Source organism: Heterodontus francisci, chromosome 5 (genome assembly GCF_036365525.1).
Source record: "Heterodontus francisci isolate sHetFra1 chromosome 5, sHetFra1.hap1, whole genome shotgun sequence".
Lineage (NCBI taxonomy): Eukaryota > Metazoa > Chordata > Chondrichthyes > Heterodontiformes > Heterodontidae > Heterodontus > Heterodontus francisci.
The window spans coordinates 177,050,404-177,073,969 of record NC_090375.1 but is presented as its reverse complement, the minus strand read 5'-3'; the positions used below and the strand labels follow the sequence as shown (position 1 = coordinate 177,073,969).

General features: G+C 42.3%; 2 protein-coding genes across 2 annotated transcripts in view; one reads left to right on the top strand and one right to left on the bottom strand.

Annotated features, from left to right (window-relative positions):
• Nucleotides 1-23,566, bottom strand: part of fer1l6 (fer-1 like family member 6) — a 166,427-nt gene that overhangs the window by 71,860 nt on the left and 71,001 nt on the right. Inside the window, exons 20-23 of the mRNA XM_068032676.1 lie at nt 22,009-22,133; nt 12,745-12,879; nt 11,719-11,868; nt 9,603-9,713 (exon numbers count right to left, since the gene is read on the bottom strand). Of these exons, the coding sequence (XP_067888777.1) occupies nt 9,603-9,713; nt 11,719-11,868; nt 12,745-12,879; nt 22,009-22,133 (521 nt within the window). The remainder of the gene's footprint in view (nt 1-9,602; nt 9,714-11,718; nt 11,869-12,744; nt 12,880-22,008; nt 22,134-23,566) is intronic.
• On the top strand, nt 81-9,106 carry LOC137370156 (uncharacterized). The gene is made up of 2 exons (XM_068032403.1): nt 81-1,158; nt 6,195-9,106. The coding sequence occupies exon 2, from the start codon at nt 6,598-6,600 to the stop codon at nt 7,630-7,632; it is 1,035 nt and encodes a 344-aa protein (XP_067888504.1). The 5' UTR covers nt 81-1,158; nt 6,195-6,597; the 3' UTR covers nt 7,633-9,106.

The window sequence follows — 23,566 nt, the reverse complement described above, 5'->3', positions numbered from 1 at the left end:
CTAATTGGCTGCCTAATATATGATGAAATCTACACTTCAAAAGTTACTTACTGACTGTGAAGCACTTTGGATGTCTTGAGGACATGAATGGCACTACGTCAGTGTGAGGTTTTTCTTTTATGCACCATTATCCTTTGGTCATTTAATCTTGCCTACCCGATCAAAAAACTTCCTTTCAGTTCTTTCCTTCCCTTTCCATGTTTCCGTACTTGCTTAAAACCTGTTACATCTCTATCTTTTCCCAGTTCTGATGAAAGACCGTTAACCTTGTGAGAATAAGAAATACTGAAATGTTGTTTCTACAGCTTGTGGAAAGTTACCAAGAAGTCATTTGTGCACAACATAATGAAATCACTGAAAAAGAGAACTGATAAGGATATGTCAGTGGAGACCTTAAGACAGTACATCACTGACAAAGAGAACTGATAAGGGTATGTAAGTGGAGACCTTAAGACAGTACATCACTGACAAAGAGAACTGATAAGGGTATGTAAGTGGAGACCTTGGGACAGTATATCACTTAAAAATTGTGCTTAGGCAGATAACAGAGAAACAGCAAGAGTTAGAACAAAGGATGTAGTGAATAAGAAACTGCCCCACTAAGATAAAGGCTGACAGCTGCAAGTTAAAACACATAATGGAGAGCCAAATAAGGTAAAACAAAAACAAGAGTTAGGGGCTAGAAAGTTAGAGTAGGGGGAGAAGTAAACAGAGGAGGAGACTGTAGCAACCATAGGATAGGTTAGTGTCATAATACGTTATAACCAATAATGTAAAATAAAGGCGTGGACAAATGGATTTGTATTGTATAAACATGAACTGAATATGTTGATCGGTGTGCCTGCTTGTAGGACACCCGATCTTGCAAGACCGTTAAATAAACTTACTTCTTCAGAGTTTGACTTGGTGTAAATTATTATCAAGTGGGCTACGTTTCTCACAATTGGGGGCTTGTCCGGGATCTCTTCATCATTGCCGGGACCGCGGCCGACGACAGACGAGAAGACGCGTCCCGTTAATTTAAAAATGGTCTCGTTTCTCTCGTTGGTAGCGGACCCGAGTAATCGACTGAAAATGATCCTAGGGAAGTCACTCTGAACGAGTATTTAGTGCGGCAGGTACACACGTGAAGTCAGGCAACTCCGTGCACGGACCAAGGTAAGAAAAACGACTTTTAAGTATTATCTTGGTGACTTATGGTTAACTGTAGGATAAGACCTTCTAAGTACCAAAAGTCCTTGAGGAGTGAATTTTACAGTCCTGCAGTATAAGACCCTTCAGCTAGGAGGTGAGTACTGTATGGTATAAGACCCTTCAGCTAGGAGGTGAATACCGTAGGGTACAAGACCCTTCAGTTAGGAGGTGAATACTGTGGGGCAGTATAAGACCCTTCAGCTAGGAGGTGAGTACTGTATGGTACAAGACCCTTCAGTTAGGAGGGGAATACTGTGGGGCAGTATAAGACCCTTCAGCTAGGAGGTGAATACCGTAAGGTATAAGACCCTTCAGTTAGGAGGTGAATACTGGTTAACTGTGGGATAAGACCTTCTAAGTACTAAAAGTCCTTGAGGAGTGAATTTTACAGTCCTGCAGTATAAGACCCTTCAGCTAGGAGGTGAGTACTGTATGGTATAAGGCCCTTCAGTTAGGAGGTGAATACCGTAAGGTATAAGACCCTTCAGCTAGGAGGTGAATACCGTGGGGTACAAGACCCTTCAGTTAGGAGGTGAATACTGTGGGGCAGTATAAGACCCTTCAGCTAGGAGGTGAGTACTGTATGGTATAAGACCCTTCAGTTAGGAGGTGAATACCGTAAGGTATAAGACCCTTCAGCTAGGAGGTGAATACCGTAGGGTACAAGACCCTTCAGTTAGGAGGTGAATACTGTGGGGCAGTATAAGACCCTTCAGCTAGGAGGTGAATACCGTAAGGTATAAGATCCTTCAGTTAGGAGGTGAATACTGGTTAACTGTAGGATAAGACCTTCTCAGTACTGCAGTATAAGACCCTTCAGCTAGGAGGTGAGTACCGTAGGGTACAAGACCCTTCAGTTAGGAGGTGAATACTGTGGGGCAGTATAAGACCCTTCAGCTAGGAGGTGAGTACCGTAGGGTATAAGACCCTTCAGTTAGGAGGTGAATACCGTAAGGTATAAGACCCTTCAGCTAGGAGGTGAATACCGTAGGGTACAAGACCCTTCAGTTAGGAGGTGAATACTGTGGGGCAGTATAAGACCCTTCAGCTAGGAGGTGAATACCGTAGGGTACAAGACCCTTCAGTTAGGAGGTGAATACTGTCAGGTATAAGACCCTTCAGTTAGGAGGTGAATACCGTAGGGTACAAGACCCTTCAGTTAACCATGGGAAATAAATCGTCTAAAAAGGAAGACGATGGGAGACAAGGAGAGTCTGCCGGCAACATCCCTCCAGAAAGTCCATTGGGACGGATGTTGGAGTATTGGGATTTAGAGTCAAAAACCAAGGAGAAAGATAAGAAAGTTATGATCAAATATTGTTGTTTCATTTGGACAAAGAAACCAATCCGAAATCCCTCCGTCTTCTGGCCAAAGTACGGATCGGATGAAAATTGGGTCTGTCAGACCTTAAACATATCGGTTAATGAAAAGGTCCCATATAGTCAACAAGAGGCGGATTATGCTGCCTGTTGGTTGGGTGTACAGGGTTGCAAATTGTATCCGTTACAAACTAAGGAACGGGACCCAACGGCGCCCCAGTCCCAAAGGTGGGAAGTGTTAGATCATCTCCCGCCTCCCTATATCACACCACAGGGGAATAATCAACAACCAACTGGAGTAGGTAGAGGGACTCAGAGGGGACCCCGACAGGAACAGTGGGAAAGAGCCCGACAGGCAGGCTGTTACCATTGCGGACAACTGGGACATTTTAAAAGGAACTGTCCGGGACTAAGGAGAGAACAAAGGGTAGTAGAACAAATGTCTTTTGATGAACAATAGGGGGGTCAGGGGTTTCTACCCCCGGGGAGCCACCGGGAACCCTTGATAAACCTACAGGTGGGTCCCCATAAGGAAGAAACAGTATTTTTGGTAGATACTGGGGCAACAAGGTCATCCTTAAACTTTAAACCCCAGGATGTACCTTTTTCAGGGAAAGAAATGACAGTCTCAGGGGTGAGGGGTGAGGGATTCGCAGTTCCCATATTTGAACCTACCACTCTTAAATTGGGCTCCGAGGAAATCAGGGGACAGTTATTATACATACCCGAAATTGGGAGTAACTTATTGGGAAGGGATTTGATAATACAATTGGGGTTAGAGATTGGAGTAATGGACAAACAATTAGTAATCACTATGGCAATACTTACAGAAGAACAAGAACAACAAATAGATCCTATTGTATGGGTAAAAGAGGGAAACAGAGGAGGATTAAACATACCACCCCTTAAGATCAGTCTTAAAAATGAAAGAGAGACAGTATGCGTAAGACAGTATCCCATACCTTTCGAGGGAAGGAAAGGATTAAGGCCAGTAATAGAGGGGTTAATAAAAGATGGACTTCTAGAACCATGCATGTCTCCCTTTAATACCCCCATACTTCCCGTGAAGAAACCAGACGGGACATACCGATTAGTACAAGATTTGCGAGCCCTTAATAAAATAGTCCAAATAAGGCACCCGGTGGTTCCGAATCCATATACATTGTTAAGTAAAATACCCCATGACTATGGATGGTTTAGCGTAGTCGATCTAAAAGATGCTTTTTGGGCCTGCCCTTTGGACCAGAAAAGTAGAGATTTGTTCGCCTTCGAATGGGAAAATCCAAACACAGGACGGAAACAACAGTTTAGGTGGACAGTACTCCCGCAAGGGTTTACGGAGTCACCCAACTTATTTGGCCAAGTCTTAGAACAAGTATTAGAAAAATTTCAGCCCCCTCCGGGGATTTCCTTATTACAATATGTAGACGACCTTCTAGTGTCGGGAGAAAATAAGAATATAGTAGAAGAAGGAACCAATGACTTACTAAACTTTTTAGGAAAACAAGGATTGAGAGTCTCAAGGAGTAAACTCCAGTATTTAGAAAAAGAAGTAAAATATTTGGGACACCTAGTGAGCAAAGGAAAAAGGAGAATAAGTCCCGAGAGAATACGGGGCATTGTAGAATTAACCCTCCCAAGGACGAAAAAAGAATTGAGAAAGTTATTGGGACTCATGGGATACTGTAGATTATGGATGGATCAATATGCCCAACACACAAAAGGACTATATTTTAAATTACTGGAGGAAGAACTGAATGTGTTAAAATGGACAGAAGAGGAAGAAAAATTAGTTGAGAACCTAAAACAAATTTTGATAAAAGCACCTGTATTAGCCCTTCCGTCATTAGACAAACCGTTCCATTTATTCGCTACGGCAAATAAAGGAACGGCTTTGGGGGTGCTGACTCAACAGAAAGGAGGAAAGAGACAGCCCATAGCTTTCCTATCAAAGATTTTAGATCCCGTCTGTAGGGGATGGCCAGAGTGTGTGCAAGCTGTGGCAGCCACAGCACTGTTGGTCGAAGAAAGTAGAAAATTGACCTTTGGAGGAGCCCTGGTAGTGAGTACTCCTCACCAGGTGAGAACGATATTGAGTCAGAAAGCGGGACGTTGGCTGACCGCCTCAAGGATCCTAAAATATGAGGCAATCCTGTTGGAAAAAGATGACTTGACAATTGTAACAGACTCCTGTCTAAATCCAGCCACCTTCTTATGGAGAGAAGAAGGGGGATGCCAAGACATTGAGCATCAATGTTTAGATATTATAGAATACCAGACAAAGGTTAGAGAGGACTTGAGAGACATTCCCCTTCATACAGGATATCGTTTGTTCATAGACGGATCCTCCCGACTAATACACGGAAAGAAACATAATGGGTACGCTATAATCGACGGGAAAGAAAATAGTGTAATTGAAGCAGACAGATTGCCCAATACCTGGTCTGCCCAAACTTGTGAACTATATGCTCTAAATCAGGCTCTTAAAAATCTGGAAAGGAGAGAAGGAACGATATATACTGATTCCAAATATGCGTTTGGAGTGGTACATACGTTTGGAAAAATCTGGCAGGAAAGGGGTCTGATAAACAGTCGAGGAAAAGAATTGGCCCATGAGGAGCTGGTAGAACAAGTCTTGAGTAACTTATTATTGCCAAAAGAAATTGCAGTGGTCCATATAAATGGGCACCAGAAAAATGAAACATTTGAAGCAAATTGGCAGATGAAATAGCAAAGGAAGCAGCTTTGAACCCTCAGCCAATACCAATAAACATCCTGACCCCAGCTTTAATCGGACCCTCAGTAAACCCTATTTTTACAGAAGCTCAGAAAGAGGAATTAGTGAAGTGGGGGGTCCACGAAATACCTAGCGGGAAATGGATCCTACCTGATGGTAGGGAAGCAGTGAATAAACCCATCATGAGGGAAATAATGACTAATCTACACCAAGGAAGTCATTGGGGAACCCAAGCAATGTGCGATTTGGTTTTAAGAAAATATGGATGTAAAGGGATTTATACTATTGCCAAACAGGTTTGCGAAGGATGTTTAATTTGCAAAAAGATAAACAAACAGTCTTTGAGAAAAAGAGTGTTGGGAGGGAGACAACCGAGTCTGAGACCATTCCAAAGTATACAGGTAGATTTTACCGAATTAACCCCCGTAGGGAAACTAAAATACATTCTAGTTTTAGTAGACCATTTGACAGGGTGGGTGGAAGCTTATCCCATGACTGCAGCTACATCCGGAGGAGCGTCTAAAGTAATATTGGAACAAATAATTCCCCGATACGGAATTGTAGAAAACATAGATTCGGACCAAGGAAGTCATTTTACCTCGAAACTATTACAAGAAATAGTTAGGGGATTGGGAATCCAATGGGACTTCCATACCCCTTGGCACCCTCCCTCTTCGGGGCGGGTGGAAAGAATGAATCAGACTTTAAAGAAACACCTGTCCAAACTGGTACTTGAAACAAGGTTACCCTGGACAAAATGTTTACCTATAGCGATACTCAGAATTCAGACAGCCCCTAGAAAAGATGTGGGACTGTCCCCCTATGAAATGCTATTCGGATTACCCTATATGGGAACCAGGGGCGAGATGCCAACCTTAGAAACTAAAGATTTGTTTCTCAAGAACTATATACTGGCGTTGTCTTCCTCATTGTCATTCCTCAGGAAGCAAGGCCTGTTAGCACAGACCCCACCTCTCGAATTTGCAGTGCACAAGATCCAACCAGGAGATTGGGTTCTGGTGAAATCGTGGAAAGAGACGAAACTACAACCGAACTGGGAGGGACCATACCAGACTCTCCTAACCACTGAAACAGCTATAAGAACAGCAGAAAGAGGTTGGACCCACTACACGAGAATCAAGGGGCCGGTACAACCCCCGGCCGAGGAAGGAACTTGGACAACCGAATTAACCGAAGAACCATTGAAAATAAAGCTAAAAAGACTTTGAGTAACGAACTTTTTTTTATATAGCGGCGCGAGTGCGGAAATACTGTCTGTAATATTGTGTGCCTTTTCTCTCTCTCTTTCTTTTCGAAAGCAGCCAGGAAAACAGAACCAGATTAAAATGGGTTGGATGTTTTTGTATGTAGCATTAGTTATCCCAGTAATGGGAAAAATAACAATGTGGGACGGAACTGACGGGGACAATGGTACACAGATTCCATGGGTTACCCAAATTGAAATCCCCAAGAGCCAGGACCCTCAGGTGGTAGAAGTAGACTTATGTTTCCTAATCCCATGTGGGGGCATACATCACCAAAGAAATTATTATGTGGAGTCCCTCCATTATTATGGGGATGGACTACGAACAGGAGACCCACTCCCACCGATTATATCCATTCACCAGAGCCCCATAAAACCAGGCCCAGATTGTCCAGATAAGGAATGCAACCCTATATATTTGACAATAAAAAGAACCGAGTGGACAGAAACGACTGGTGGAATATCCATCCAACGCCATTGGAATGGCTCAATAACAGAAGAACGACAAATCAAAAGTACCCACTTCCAATTAGACAACAAGGTGTTTGGAGTAACAGTTAGAGAAGGGAAAAAGAAAGGTGAATTAAAATGTTGTTTTCAGGTAACAATAGATAAGACTGGTAAACCATCTAACAAACTAAAAGGGACCTCTCATAATGATCCTAACATAGTAAAAATAATAGAGGTAAAAGACTTGAGAAAGACAATTGAGATAGAAACCGGTTACGGGGACACAAATGCCTGGGTAGAATGGATAAAATATACTGTAAAAAGTTTGAACAAAAACAATTGCTATGCTTGTGCATCTGGTAGACCGATAGCTCAAGTAGTACCTTTCCCGCTGGGGTGGGAGCGTGACCGAAAGGGCATGGAATGCATGTTAGCCCTATATCAGGATAAGACGGCTTGGGGTATTCAAACTTGCATATCCTTGTCAATAATGTTCCCTCCCCTAGAGAAAGAAGATTCAAGGACTCCCCCTTCATTTTTAGCCACCAGTGTGAATCACACATCATGCGTACATCGACACGGTGCGGAGCTAACCAGAAATATGGGAGAGTTGAAGTCATGCATAGAGACTGAGGACGTAACTGGAAGAGTCACGGGAGGGAACTAATCATCATTGAATGTTCCCAGAGCGGATTTATGGTGGTATTGCGGAGGAAAAATCCTGAGACAGACCTTACCCTCCCAGTGGAAGGGGACGTGTGCAATTGTTCAATTGGCAATACCATTCACCTTGGCATTTGAGAAACAAAAGATAATAACGAGGGAAAGGGGTAAAAGGGAAGCGATAGCGAACTCTTTTGACGACCAGGTGTACTTGGATTCCATAGGGGTCCCAAGAGGGGTACCTGATGAATTCAAGGCCCGAAACCAAATAACCGCCGGTTTCGAGTCTTTGTTTTGGTGGGTCACTATTAACAAAAATGTAGATTGGATAAATTATATTTATTACAACCAACAAAGATTTATAAATTATACTAGAGATGCGGTAAAAGGTATAGCTGAACAATTAGATGCCACTAGTAGAATGGCTTGGGAAAATCGACTGGCTCTAGATATGATCTTAGCAGAAAAAGGAGGCGTGTGTATAATGTTAGGAGGGAAATGTTGCACATTTATCCCAAATAACACAGCACCCGATGGTTCAATCACCCGAGCACTGCAAGGGTTAACAACTTTAGCAGAAGAGATGGCTGAAAATTCAGGAGCAGACACTTCCCTGACGGGGTGACTTGAATCCTGGTTTGGAAAATGGAAAGGCATGATAATCTCGGTTTTTACCTCCTTGATCATGGTTGTCGGAATACTAATAGCCATCGGGTGTTGTATTATTCCTTGTGTAAGAGGGCTGACACAGCGATTGATTGAGACAGCTTTGACGAAGCAGATGTCAATACAAAGAGGCCAGGAAGAAAGTATATACCTGTTAGGTAATGACAAAGTGGATAGTATCAACGGAAATACAGACATTGAAAAGGCGGCTGAAATAATGCTCAGAGGATTTGAGAGGACATATGAGAACCCTCCGCAGTATGTAGAAAACAACAAGGATTAAGTACAAGAAAAGGGGGAATTGTGAGAATAAGAAATACTGAAATGTTGTTTCTACAGCTTGTGGAAAGTTACCAAGAAGTCATTTGTGCACAACATAATGAAATCACTGAAAAAGAGAACTGATAAGGGTATGTAAGTGGAGACCTTGGGACAGTACATCACTTAAAAATTGTGCTTAGGCAGATAACAGAGAAACAGCAAGAGTTAGAACAAAGGATGTAGTGAATAAGAAACTGCCCCACTAAGATAAAGGCTGACAGCTGCAAGTTAAAACACATAATGGAGAGCCAAATAAGGTAAAACAAAAACAAGAGTTAGGGGCTAGAAAGTTAGAGTAGGGGGAGAAGTAAACAGAGGAGGAGACTGTAGCAACCATAGGATAGGTTAGTGTCATAATACGTTATAACCAATAATGTAAAATAAAGGCGTGGACAAATGGATTTGTATTGTATAAACATGAACTGAATATGTTGATCGGTGTGCCTGCTTGTAGGACACCCGATCTTGCAAGACCGTTAAATAAACTTACTTCTTCAGAGTTTGACTTGGTGTAAATTATTATCAAGTGGGCTACGTTTCTCACAACCTGAAGCGTTAACTCTGTTCCTCTCTCCGCAGGTGCTGCCTGGCCTGCTGTGTATTTCCAGCATTTTCTGTTTTTCTTTCTTTCTTTCTTTACTGATTCAATACCAAGCTCTGCTTTTTTCGCAATCTGAGCCTCACTGAATAAGGTGGCAGAGATTTCTGTGTTGCCCCCAGGATCCAGAGGAAATTGGAGGGAAAAGTCACCTCTGGACTGTCCTCAGTGCCTTTTGGTGACTAGCTGCTGGAATATAAGCTTTGGTTCGGATGTCGCCATCTCCAGCTCCTCTGCAGAAGTCTCAGGATTAGGCAGACTTGAGGGGGAGGAATCATTTACAAGAAAAAACATAATAGGTATTGTTGACAGAGTTGAAGGCTCCCTTATCCCAATAAAACAGAAGCACAGAGAGACAGGTCTAGCGTTGGCTGCACTATGCACTGTACCTCCACTCTGTAGCTGCTTAGGACAGGACGGATGTTGACTGGCACTGGTAAGATCTGATTGCCATCTGGTTCATCAATAGGAGGGAGGTCTTCAGCTCCTGAATTAGGAATCTGAAAACACATAATTTATAGACCAAAAGATGAAGATTCCACACACTCTTACACTCATCTTCATTTCTCCCCTAACCTCTGCTCATCTTCTTCACTCAGCTAACAGCTTCTTAATATATAACCTAACCTGAAGTGTTTCTGGCAGCCTTTGTTTTTGCAATAAGAATCCTATATAAAGAAGTTTAAATAAATCATATTAAAATGCAATTACAAAAGTGTCTGAGTTCAGCTCAATTGAAGAAATCATCTTTTCCCAATATTGGATCCTTTGATTAATGTTCTAATTCAGCTCCTTTAGTAGTTTCCCCCTTTCTTGATCTAACAGTGTATTAATAGTTGGGAATTTTAATTCTAAAATGTTGCCTTGGGGTCCTGGGTCTTTGAAAACACTATTTTTACTGTAGACCTATTTGAGCTCATGTTGTAAATTTCAAGGAGGTAGGATACATATTTCTGCTGTAAAGTTACATTTGCATACAAGCTTCTTTTAAGTATTTGTAAAGTTTTAATGCTGCAAACTAGATTCTGAGGGGGAAACATAGAAACATAGAAAATAGGAGCAGGGGTAGGCCATTTGGCCCTTCGAGCCTGCTTCGCCATTCATCATGATCATGGCTGATCATCCAACTCAGTAGCCTGTTCTGGCTTTCGCCCCATACCCTTTGATCCCTTTAGACCCAAGAGCTATATCTAACTCCTTTCTGAAAACGTTCAATGTTTTGGCCTCAACTGCTTTCTGTGGTAGCGAATTCCACAGGCTCACACTCTCTGGGTGCAGAAATTTCTTCTCATCTCAGTCCTGAAAGGTTTACCCCGTATCCTTAGACTATGACCCCTGGTTCTGGGCTCCCCCACCATCGGGAACATCCTTTCTGTATCTACCCTGTCAAGTCCTGTTAGAATTTCTATGAGATCCCCCCTCACTCTTCTGAACTCCAGCGAATATAATCCTAACCGACTCAATCTCTCCTCGTACGTCAGTCCCACCATCCCAGGAATCAGTTTGGTAAACCTTCGCTGCACTCTCTCTATAGCAAGAACATCCTTCCTCAAATAAGGAGACCAAAACTGCACACAATATTCCAGGTGTGGCCTCACCAAGGCCCTGTATAATTGCAGCAAGACATCCCTGCTCCTGTACTCGAATCCTCTCGCTATTAAGGCCAACATACCATTTGCCTTTTTTACCGCCTGTTGCACCTGCATGCTTATCTTCAGTGACTGGTGTACGAGAACACCCAGGTCTCGCTGCGTATTCCCCTCTCTCAGTTTATAGCCGTTCAGATAATAATCTGCCTTCCTGTTTTTGCTACCAAAGTGGATAACCTCACATTTATCCACATAATACTGCATCTGCCATGCATTAGCCCACTCACTCAACTTGTCCAAATCACCCTGAAGCCTCTCTGCATCCTCCTCACAACTCACCCTCCCACCTAGTTTTGTGTGATCTGCAAATTTGGAGATATTACATTTAATTCCCTCATCTAAATCATTAAGTGTATATTGTGAATAGCTGGGGTCCTAGCACCGATCCCTGTGGTACCCCACTAGTCACTGCCTGCCATTCGGAAAAAGACCCATTTATCCCTACTCTTTGTTTCCTGTCCGCCAACCAATTTTCTATCCATCGCAGTACACTACACCCAATCCCATGCATTTTAATTTTACACGCTCATCTCTTATGTGGGACTTTGTCGAAAGCCTCTGGACATCCAAATAAATCACATCCACTGGCTCCCCCTCATCAACTCTACTAGTTACATCCTCGAAGAATTCTAGTAGATTTGTCAAGCATGATTTCCCTTTCGTAAATCCATGCTGACTCTGCCCGATTCTACCACTGTCCTCCAAGTGCTCTGCTATAAAATCTTTGATAATGGACTCTAAGGAGGCGGGGGTGGAATTTTATGCTCTCCACCGCGGCAGGTTTGGAGGTGGGGAGAGGATAAAATTGGGTGGGATGGCAGCGGGGAATCTGCACTTGACCCCAGTACATCCTTACCTGCAGAAGTTCGAAGGCTACAAGGAGCTCACCAGCAGGTATGCTGCCACTATACAATGGGTAATATTGAAGCATCGGTGGGACATAATCTTGTCCAGCCAGCCTCACAACAGGAAGAGCCACAGTGCTGCCAATGTATTCTGCTTTACCCTGAAATAAAGGTATCATGAAAGAATATCCATCACTTATAGTTACATTGTTAAACACAACTTTCAGCTGTGCTAGCCTAACAAGATGAAAATGCAATGATACAAGTGGATAACCAGTTTTCCAAATGACGAGGAACAATAGTGAAATCATGATTCAAAATCGTGATCTGAACTGCAAGCATTGAAGCTTTTCTCTATTTCAGTTTATTCGGTGGATGCATGATTAATAAAACCAACATTTCTATGCTAGTTGATGAATCATGTCGGCATGTTAGGTGTCAACAATGATGTTTGCTTGATAATTATTATGCATCATATTTCACAATAGGAATTTGTAATAAATACAGATTGTAAACCCTAGACAGCAGGACAATGCAGTGGATTAGTGGCCTAGTGGAGAGGAGATATGGAGTCATACCACCTGAGATTCAACACTTGAATCACCAATGCCAAGAAATAGATTTGTATTTATATAGAGTCTTCCATCACGTCAGGATTTCCCAAAGCACTTTACAACCAATTAAGTACTTTTAGAGTGTACTCACTGTTGTAATGTAGGAAAGGCAGCAGCCAATTTGTACATAGCAAACTCCCACAGTTTTAATTAACGTCAAGCAACTCCCCATGGCAAAGGAAGAGAAAGTCAGTAGGATATATCACACTGAGCTACTGTCTGGCATTTCTTGGTGTCTGGATCAAGTGTGGAATTGGCACAGTTAGCCTGAAGGCAAGGCATAAAATGACATGGGATTGAGATAGAACTAGTGATTCAAGAAATAACATGGGCCAAGAAATAATTAAGATGCAAATACTAATCGCTGTCCTTTGTAAAGAGTGTTCTCCCCATGATACAGGCAGATTAATATTTTATACTCACAACAGCATCTTCATCATAAACCTCAATAACCACAAGTGGAGGAGCCTCATTTATTTCCATTGCTTCACCGTAAAGGTGGAGGTTATTGAACAGGAGCATCTGGTTCCATGTTGGTGACAAAGTCTGAGTAATAACCTGTTAAGAATTAAAAGAAAAAAAGAGATGTGACAAGGATTTTTGACCTTTGTCTTGTTTCATTTTTTTACTTTAGTACAACTCCCATTCTTTAAACAAATATTACCACAAGTTACACAATGCAAAAATGTGAGATCAGGACATACATTTTTTTAAACAATGTAATTTGATCAAGTTTTCTCCTTGCCTCAGCCCAGACACCACATTGCAAACCTCCTCCAGCCAGCAGGACACAGACAGACTAGTGAAATAGCCAGATACAAGGCAGATGATATTTAATGCAGGGTGATTCATTTAGTAGGAAGAATGAGGAGAGGCAATGTAAACTAAATAGTACAACTTTAAAGGGGGTCCAGGAACAGAGACACCTGGGAGTGTATATACACCAATCTTTGAAACTGGCAGGACAAGTTGAGGAGGCTATTTAAAAAAAAAAGCAGATGAGATCCTTGGGGTTATTAATAGACGTGTACAGTACAACAGCAAGGAGGTTATGCTAAACCTTTATAGAACACTGCTTAGGTCCCAACTGAAGAATTGGGCTGAATTTAATGGGACCCCAGAGATGGGCTAAGAGGCTGGGGGGAGCATTGAACATAAAATTGCAATGGGGGGTTGGGAGGGAGGGAGGGGGGCAGAGGCCCCGTTGCCTTGCCGTCGCATCACAATTAAAGTGGGGGCGGGATAGCCTATGATGGCCTTCCCACCCAGAGGCCAATTGAGGCCTGTATGAGGCCTATTATCAGGCATTTAAGGGCCTCTTCCCACTGCCGCTGGCATTAAGCATTAAGCCAACAGCAGGAGCGGGGGGGTGGGAGGTGAGGTTTGGGGGTCTCTGCTATGTGGGGTGGTCACCCAGTAAAAGGAGACGACCTCCCTGTGGGCTTGAGGGGGGAGGGCTGTCCTCCGTGGGCAATCTGTGGCCCACAGAGGGCCCCCAGCAGAAAACAACCAACCACCCTGAACACCTCCTGCACTCAATGCCCACCCTCCCTTCCCCCCAATGCCGGGGCCTGCTGGACAGGCCTGACAACCCCGCCTCAGTTACCATTAGTCTAGGTCTCCAGGGCTAGTTCCCAGGCCTTTTGCAGTACCAGCACTGGCCACCGCTCCCAGTGGCACTGGTGATATTACTATTATTATTACAGCACCAGCACTTAATTGCCCGGCCACCATTAAATTGAGCCGGTGGGCGGGGGAGGGGTTCAAAATGGCCGAGGCGGGTTTCCCACCGCCTTTTTAGCCCAGCACCGGGAGCCCCATTGGCTCCACTAAATCTAGCCCATTGCGTTCAATCCCGGGCATCTCACTTGAGGCAGGTTGTCAAGGCTTTAGAGAGGATTCAGAGGAGATTTAGTAGAATGGTACTAGGGACGGTATCGGTTAAGTGGAGAGACTAGTGAAACTGGAGTTTTCTCCTTAGAGCAAAGAAAGGTTGAGGGAAGATTTAATACAAGTGATCAAAATCATTAATGGTTTTGATACAGCAAATAAGGAGAAGCTGTTTCCAGTGATAGAAGGATCAGTAGCCAGAGGACACAAAATTAAAAGTAACTGGCAAAGTGGAAAAATTGCAGGGCTAGGGGGAAAACAGGGGAGTGGGATTACTTGGTTAGCTCTTTTAATGAACCAACACGGGCATGATGGGCCGAATGGTCTTCTTCTGTGCTGTATCATTCTATGATCCTTTGATTAGATTACAGAAATCTATCTCCCCAATCCTCAGTGGTGCTGCTGTGATCTGAGTGATCTGGCCTTTGAACTGATGTGCAGTTTCCCCCAGTCCCTCCCTTTGTAATATTACTTGTTCCTTCGGTATGTGAACTATTGTAAGAGTCACAGGACTGCAAGTAATATCCAAAGAAAACATGTTTTTTTATTATAACTTAACTGGAACATGTAGCTACTGCAGGAGCCACACAAAACACATCTTACTCTGTCGGGCTACACCCACAAATCCCTGATCACGTGTGATGCGACATCAGTTCTTCCAGTGACCTTCACTTACAGCTTCTTAAGGTGGTCCTCTTAAGGCAATCCCACAACATCCCCCTTTTTTCAAAAGATAAAAACATATGTACAATATACAATGATGTTGCAGGTCGGGCTAACGATACAGGATTAAAATAACACGTTATTTACAAGTAAAATAAAAGCAAAATACTGCAGTGCTGGAAATCAGAAATAAAAACAGAAAGTGCTGGAAATACTCATCAGGTCTGGCAGCATCTGTAAAGAGAGAAGCAGAGTTAACGTTCCAGGTCTGTGACCTTTCATCAGAACTAGCAAAAGTTAGGAATGTAATAGGTTTTAAGCAAATAAAGAGTGGAGTGGGGGAAGAGAGCAAAATGGAAGGTGTGTGATAGGGTAGAGGGTATGAGAGATTAAATGACAAAGATATCATGGGACAAAGGCAAAGGGAGTGCTAATAGTTGTGGTGAAAGACAAAGCATTAGTCGAGAGAGAGTGTTAATGGCAGAATAATAGCTCTGTCCAAAAGCACAAACATGAAGAGAGGATTCCTAAACTGAGGATTCCTCCCTACTGTGGTTGACAGGGCCCTCAACCATGTCTGACCCATTTCCTGCACTTCTGCCCTCACCCCTTCCTCTCCTTCCCAGAACCGCAACAGGGTTCCCCTTGTCCTCACTTTCCACCCCACCAGCCTCCACATCCAAAGGATCATCCTCTGCCATCTCCAGGCTGATGCCACCACCAAACGAATCTTCCCTCCCCTCCCTTGTCAGCATTCCAAAAGGATCGTTCCCTCTGCGACACCCTGGTCCACTCTTCCATTACTCCCAACACCTTGACCCCCCCTTTCCACAGGACTTTCCCATGCAATCACAGGAAGTGTAAAACCTGCCCTTTTACCTCCTCTCTCCTCACCATCCAAAGCCCCAAAAAGTCCTTCCAGGAGAAGCAGTGATTTACTTGTACTTCTTTCAATTTAGTATACTGTATTCGCTGCTCACAATGCAGTCTCCTCTACATTGGGGAGACCAAACGCAGATTTGGTGACCGCTTTGCGTCCGCAAGCATGACCCTGAGCTTCCGGTTGCTTGCCATTTTAATTCACCACCCTGCTCCCATGCCCACATTTCTGTCCTTGGCCTGCTGCAGTCTTCCAGTGAACATCAACGCAAGCTCCAAGAACAGCATCTCATCTTCCGATTAGGCACTCTACAGCCTTCCAAACTCAACAATGAGTTCAACAATTTCAGAGCATGACTGGCCCTTCTTAAATGATTTTTTATAATTATTGCTTTATTTATTTTATTTTATTGTTTTTAACCATGTGCTTGCTTTAAACTTGCATGTGCTTTTTGACAGAGCTATTCATCATTCTGCCATTCCTTCAACTTCCCTGGTTTGCAAAGCTTAGAAAAATGATAACTGGCAACATCACCAATCAGCAGCAATCCCTCTGGCCTCTGGGTAATTGCTGCAATGAACTGAAGCTCGAGAAGAGACTCCTGGTCATATTGTCTCTTCATGTCAAGACTCCCAGCCTTTGTGTCGACTATACATGGACCAACCCGAAAAAACTCGACCTGAATATTTCCTACCACCTTCTGACACAATAATTTTCATGTGACAATTCGTAAACTTCGGCATACTGGAAGTCCTGTGACAGCCTTCAGCTTCTCAAAAGATGCTTGGCACTCCCCTGACCACACCTTGGCTTTCTTTGTCTGTAGCAAGTCTGTTAGTGGAGAACTACAGTGCTGAAATTTGGCACAAACTTTCAGTAGAGAACACACATCCCCAAAAAACCTCATGATTTCTCACTTAGTCTTAGGGGTAGGGAACTCCACCAATGCTTGCACTTTCGCTATTCTTGGAAACACTTGTCCTTGCCCTACTATATGCCTGAGGTAGGTCACTCTCACTTTTGCAAATTCACTTTTGGCAAAGTTTATTACTAAACAGAGCTTCTAGTTGTTCCAAGTGGTCCTTCCAAGTGTCACTGTATACCAGCACATCATCTATAAATTTTGGCTTGTCACTTCTTTGTAAACATGTCTCCAAATCAAAACAGCATATCATCAAGGGAAACATTAGGAACACTGGCTCATTATTCTCTGAAAGGTTTCTGGGCATTTTATAGCCCAAATGGCATCACTAGCACGGATAAGACCTTTTGGTGTGACAAAAGCCAATATTTCTTTAGCTTGGGATGTTAAAGGAACTTGCCAGTATCCCTTTAACAAATATATTTTTGTAAGAAACATGGCACTGCCCACTCTGTCAAAACAATCTTCCAAGCGAGAGATTGGGCAGGAATCTGCCTTTGTGACTGCATTCATTTTTCTGTAGTCTATGCGAAGTCATAGAGTCATACAGCATAGAAACAGGCCATTCGGCCCACTGTGTCCATGCTGACCATAATGCCTATCTATACTAATCCCACCTGCCTGCATTAATTCCATATCCCTCTATGCCTTGCTCATTCAAGTACCTGTCCAGATGCCTCTTAAATGTTGCTACTGTTCCTGCCTCCACCACCTCCTCAGGCAGCTCATTCCAGATACCCACTATTCTTTGTATGGAAAATTTACCCCTTTGATCCCCATTAAACCTCCTCCCTCTCACCTTAAGTCTATGGCCTCTAGTTTTAGTCACCCCTACCATGGGAAACAGACTCTGGCTATCTACCCTATCTATGCCTCTCATAATTTTATATACCTTTATCATGTCCCCTCTCAGCCTCCTTCGCTCCAGGGAAAACAGACCCAGCCTATCCAATCTCTCTGGATAATTCAAGCCCTCCAAACCAGGCAACATCCTTGTGAATCTTTTCTGCACCCTCTCTAGCTTAATCACATCTTTCCTGTAGTGCGGCGACCAGAACTGCACACAGTACTCCAAATGCAGCCTAACCAATGTTATGTACAACTGTAACATGACGTCCCAACTCTTGTAGTCAATGCCTCGGCCGATGAAGGCAAGCATGCCACATGCCTTCTTCACCACCCTGTCCACCTGTGTTGCCACTTTCAGGGAACTATGTAGTTGCACCCCAAGGTCTCTCTGCTCAACAACACTCCCCAGGGCCCTGCCCATTCACTGTATATGTCCTGCCCCAGTTTAACTTCCCAAAATGCATCACTTCCCACTTGTCTGTGTTAAATTCCATTTGCCAATCCCTTGCCCACTTTCCCAATTGATCTATATCCTGTTGTAACCTTAGACAACCTTATTCACTGTCCACTATACCACCAATTTTGGTGTCATCTGCAAACTTACTAATCATGCCCCCTATATTCACATCCAGTTGAGTCTAGTTGAACTGTCAGGTTTAGGCACTAATACTACTGGCGAACTCCAGCTGCTTTGACTGGGTTCAATTAGGTGGCTTTCCAGCATGCATTGGATTTCTGCTTTTACCTGGGCCTGTTTCTCTGTTGTCATGCAGGCCCCCATTTGCCAAGAATGAGGCACATTAATTTCATCACATGGACCTTAAATTCAAATTGTTGTTGGGAAGAAGAGAAGGCCTGTGACAAGGGGTTGCCAGGCTTGCAGAAGACATTTTTGCATATTAATAGGCAGTGCATGGAACAAAAGAGCTATACAATCCACAAACAGAGGTGGTCAAACCGGTTAGTCACATGACTAACCTGCTTGGCAGTCTGGGTTTTTTTCTGAATTGTACAGTTTTGAGCTGCGAGTTGGCAGAAAGCTGTTTGCTCCTGGATTGAAAAGACCTCTCCTGGCTGGCTTGCCACAGCCTCTCCTGTCTGCTCCCATCTCTTTCTCATGGAACTCCAAAACCCATTGAATACACATGAACCCCAAGAGAGAAAAGTCTCCTGCAGTGAACAAGGTTTAAGAAGAGTACTGGGCCCCAACGAAAAGCAAGATCTACCTACAATCAAGGACTCTACAGCGAGCTCAAAGCAGAATAACAAAAACGCCTCTTCAGAGATTGCCTCAAACTTTTCCACTTTATTTTTCTTCTGCTCTTTCCGTTCCTATCTGCATGTGTATATCACTTATGCATGATAGCATGGGTGCATCATGCATCCGTAGGCATTAACCGAATTAGAGTTTAAGTTTAATAAATTTCAATCTTTCTTCTTTAAACCTAAGAAAGTCTGTTTGTGCTGGTTTCTTTGCCTTATAATTGGAAAGCGGTGAACAAGGATTCACCAAGGGGGAGCTAAAAACACAATGTGTTTAAAAATAAAACCCTGTTACAGTAAGACCAGATAAAAGCTGAAAAGGAACCCTAGACCTCTTTCTCACCTGGTCATAACTGGACTTAAGCGGTAAGGGTGCTGTTTTATAGGAACCAATTCCCCTACATCCACATCATGTGTGGCTAAGGTTGTACATCCTGCTTATCCCTACAGACTCTTTTAAATGCTGTGAGTAGCCTGTTAGATCTTCGCATTGTTCTACATCTAAATATGAAAGCATGATGTCCAATCTCCCTAACAATTCCGTATTAGCTAACTGGATAGTAGGAAGTTCAATTTGAGAATTGTCTGGGCCTCCTTTTGCCTCATCCTCACTATCCCTTTCATCCTTCACTGTCCCTACTACCTGACATACTTGTGCTTGCTTATCCTCCTCCCGGCGATAGTATTGTTTTAACATATTGATATGACACAGTTGATTCTTTTTTCAGTGATCTGGGGTGTCAATCAAGTAATTTACCTTACCAATTCTCTTGACCACTTAATGTGGACCACTGAACCGTGCTTTTAATGGTTCATCCTGTAAAGGTAGTATTGCTAACACTTCATTCTGTGATTGAAATGTTCGGATCTTAGCATACTTGCCTGCCCATTTCTTCATAGTTGTTTAGGAAGCTTTATGGTGTTCCTGAGCCACATTGCAAGCTCTCGTGAGCCATTCCCAGAACACAGATACATAATCTAGTACAGAAGATTCATCCCTTTGTTCTAAAAAAAGTTTTAGAGGACTTTTTATCTCATGTCCGTAAACTAATTCAAAAGAACTAAAACCTGTAGACTCGTTAGGTGAATCCCTAGTGCCAAACAAAAGAAATTCTTTTTAAGGACTAACTCATACGCAGTGAGAATAGTCTTTTTTGCCATCTCATAATCTGCAGAAACCTCCTCAGAAAGCATGGCATAAACTTCATGAGCTCTGTCCATCAACCTGCTTTGCATAAGCATTGTCCAGCTTTCCTTTGGCCATTTCATTTGCTTGGCTATCTTTTCAAAAGAAATGAAAAATGCCTCTACGTCCCTTTCCTCAAACCTAGGGAGGGCTTGTACAAATTTAAACAGCTTTCTGCTGGGTCCTAGGCTGGAGTCAGATTCTTCCTCACCAGAATCTTCACTGGAGTCAGGACCACCCTGTTGTTTTAGTTCCAGCTTTTTAGCTTCAACTTCCCTTTTTTCTTACTCTCTTTCACTTTGCAATTCTAGTTTTTGCATTGTCAAGTCTTTTTTAAACTCAAGTTTTTTCAATTCTTTTTCTTTAAGCTTTTCCATTTCTATTGTTTTTTTCTTTTTCCTGTTGAAGCTCTAGTTGCTTCATCTGTAACTGAATGTTAGGGAGGGTCAGTAAGCTCAGTTGGTTAGACAGCTAGAGTGTGGGTTCAATCCCCATACTAGCTTTGATAATTCTTTGCCTTATCCTGTGCTTGAGGAGTGATAACCCTCAAGCTATACATCACCAACTATGCGTTTGTGTCTCTCTGTAATGGGGAGATTTTAGCTAATTCAATTGCACTACCCTCTGGTTTGCTTTCGTCTTCCAATTCCAAATGTTGTGCTATTACTTCAATTATGTTTCCTTTCTTAGCTATATGAGGTCAATGTCAATGGACATTGGAGAAGTAGCAGTAGAAAAGACTAATGTGGTGAAATAATTCTATAAGGGTAACAAAATAGGCACAGGCAACTACAGACCCAACAGGCTTATTAAGTGACTATACTTGAAAAGTACTTCATTGGCTGTAAAGTGCTTTGGGACATCCTGAGACCCTGAAGATGCTATATAAATATAAGTTCTTTCTTTCTTTTCCATTTCATCTAAGATAATGGAAATAATTATTGGGAGTAGACATGAAAACTATCTGTACAATAATAAATCAATATGGATTGAGAAGAGGAAGATCCTGCCTGACCAACCTCTTGAACAACTCTGAGGAAGTGACAACCCAAGTAAGCGCTATGACATGGAGTACCATGACTTCTCAAAGACTTTTGATAAAGTTCCACACAAAAGGCTATTATTTAAATTCAAAACTATGAGGATTCAAGGAAAACCCTGGGAATGGATAGACAGGATGGGGAACAAAGAGCACTCGAATGAGTTATGTTGAAGTGGGGTGGTGCAGAGGATAATGCTGTGCAAGTTGCCTCAGCACTCAATGTCAAGGCACGATTGTTTCTAATTCGTATAGATGATCTGAATTCAGAAAATCAATGCAAAATGGTTAAATTTGCAGATGATACCAAAGTAGGAACAGCAGTGGAATAGGAAAAGACAGCATAAAAATTACAGAATCGGTTGGACAAAATATGTAAGTAGACAAAACAACGGCAAATGAAATTTAGCACAGACAAATGAAAGAATTGCAGATAGGAAAGAAAAGTAGACGGCATGCGTTCTCCTGGGATGAAGATGAGAGATCTAGGAACCGTAGCAGACTCAATATTGAGTTATTAATATTGATAAGCAAGTCCACAGAAAGGAACATTGCAGTGTTGACTAATATTGGAGTTCTAAAGAACAAGCTAAAAATCATAGAAAGAACATCGTGTCAAAAATGATGTATTGACATCATTAAAAAAAAATGTGTATATCTAGATAAGCAGCAGTGATTCGGTTTCCCAAGTTCATATTTCAGTCAATAATTTTAGTACACTACTGTATTCTTGTGCAACTCTATCACTACTGTTTATGAAAGAGCGCGCCGATATCTGCTATTCAGATTTTTGTATAAACAATGGACGGACCCATAACACTCCATACAGGAGCCAATCCAAATGCCTGCGGGAAAATAGGTTGCTTAAAATACATTTTTGGCAAATGGAGGGGACCAGATGAACTGCATGTTATGGTCAAACTGCAGTACATAGCTTTATCTATGACTGCAAATGGTTATAATTTTTAACATCATATTAATATATCATTATTTACCTTAGTAGTCTGACAATGTGAAATGAATGTCACTTTAGCAAAAGGATCTGAAAGACCAGTATTGTCAGCAGCCAGAAGACCTCTAGCCTGGTACATGTGGCATCTTAATTGAAACATATGGTCATCTGTTCAGTACAAGAAGTTCAAAACACAATTGTTAAAGATGCAGAGACAACGATTAGAAGCACAACACATTTGTGTAGTTAACAATCAGTTGTTAGCATTTCTGATTATAGCTAGTTAAAGAAATGAAATCCCATCCTAAACCTGATCAAAAAAATCATTTTATGTAATTATTCCCTATTTTTTTTAGTTAAAGTAGATTGTGTTATAAATGTTTCCAAATTTAAGTCCTTTTAATTGAAGTCATCATGAAAGGTGTTCTCTCCCAGCATTTTTCATGAGCAACTAATATTTTTCTTGCAACTTTGTACATATTTTTCAATGAATACACAGGTCACGATGGGTGCAAGTTCCCAATTGTCAGACCTAATCTTGTCTGATTTCCATCTTAAAGAGGTAAACTGTTGGCCTATGCTGCATGTGTTGAAATATTTGTCTTTTGTGGTTGGAGATCAAATGCTTCCAACATTTGTTTCCAATGCCTGAACTGAGCTGTTAAAATTGTCAGAAAAAACATTGATTAGTTCATTAACTGGGTGGGAGAGTTGATTTCAATCAAGTAGGATATGCTCCGGCTAGCACATAGTTTAGTTTAGAGATACAGCACTGAAACAGGCCCTTCGGCCCACCGAGTCTGTGCCGACCATCAACCACCCACCTATACTAATCCTACACTAATCCCATATTCCTACCACATCGCCACCTGTCCCTATATTTTCCCTGCCACCTACCTATACTAGGGGCAATTGCTAATGGCCAATTTACCTATCAACCTGCAAGTCTTTGGCATGTGGGAGGAAACCGGAGCACCCGGAGGAAACCCACACAGACACAGGGAGAACTTGCAAACTCCACACAGGCAGTACCCGGAATTGAACCTGGGTCGCTGGAGCTGTGAGGCCACTGTACTTTAAGGGCCCTAGGCACCTGTCACCTATAAGTCCAGCACAGACCTGCCAGTAAAGATTCTAAGTCTACAACAATCCCCAGCAAAAACACAACTATGAACTTTGGTCTAAAGCTGTCGTCAGTGACTAAAATGTATATTTCATGGCATTCACACAAGAATATGTCATAGATATTAATTTGTTTATTAAGATATCAATTTATAATATATTTTTAAAAATGACATTTGCCCACATTTCCTGTTTTTAGAAAATCCTGTTTTTAGGTACTTTTATGTCAACTTCTTCCAATTAAAAAATCTTATGCCTGCATTTGTGATGTAAACTGCCAATGTAAATTTGTCATGGTGTAATTACACCCGTCATGAGTGGTGGCGCTGCAGTACCTCAGTTTTGTGTTTCCCAGCTCCTTAGTCTGCACTGCAGAGAATGCAACAACACTCCAACAAACACCAATTCTCCCAAATTTCCACTAGTTTTGCTATTTAATTGCAAGCTATGTCAAAACAATATAATACATAAAAATAAGG

Coding starts and splice junctions, on each gene's coding strand:
- LOC137370156 (XM_068032403.1), top strand. CDS start 6,598: ATGGGTTGGATGTTTTTGTATGTAGCATTAGTTATCCCAGTAATGGGA.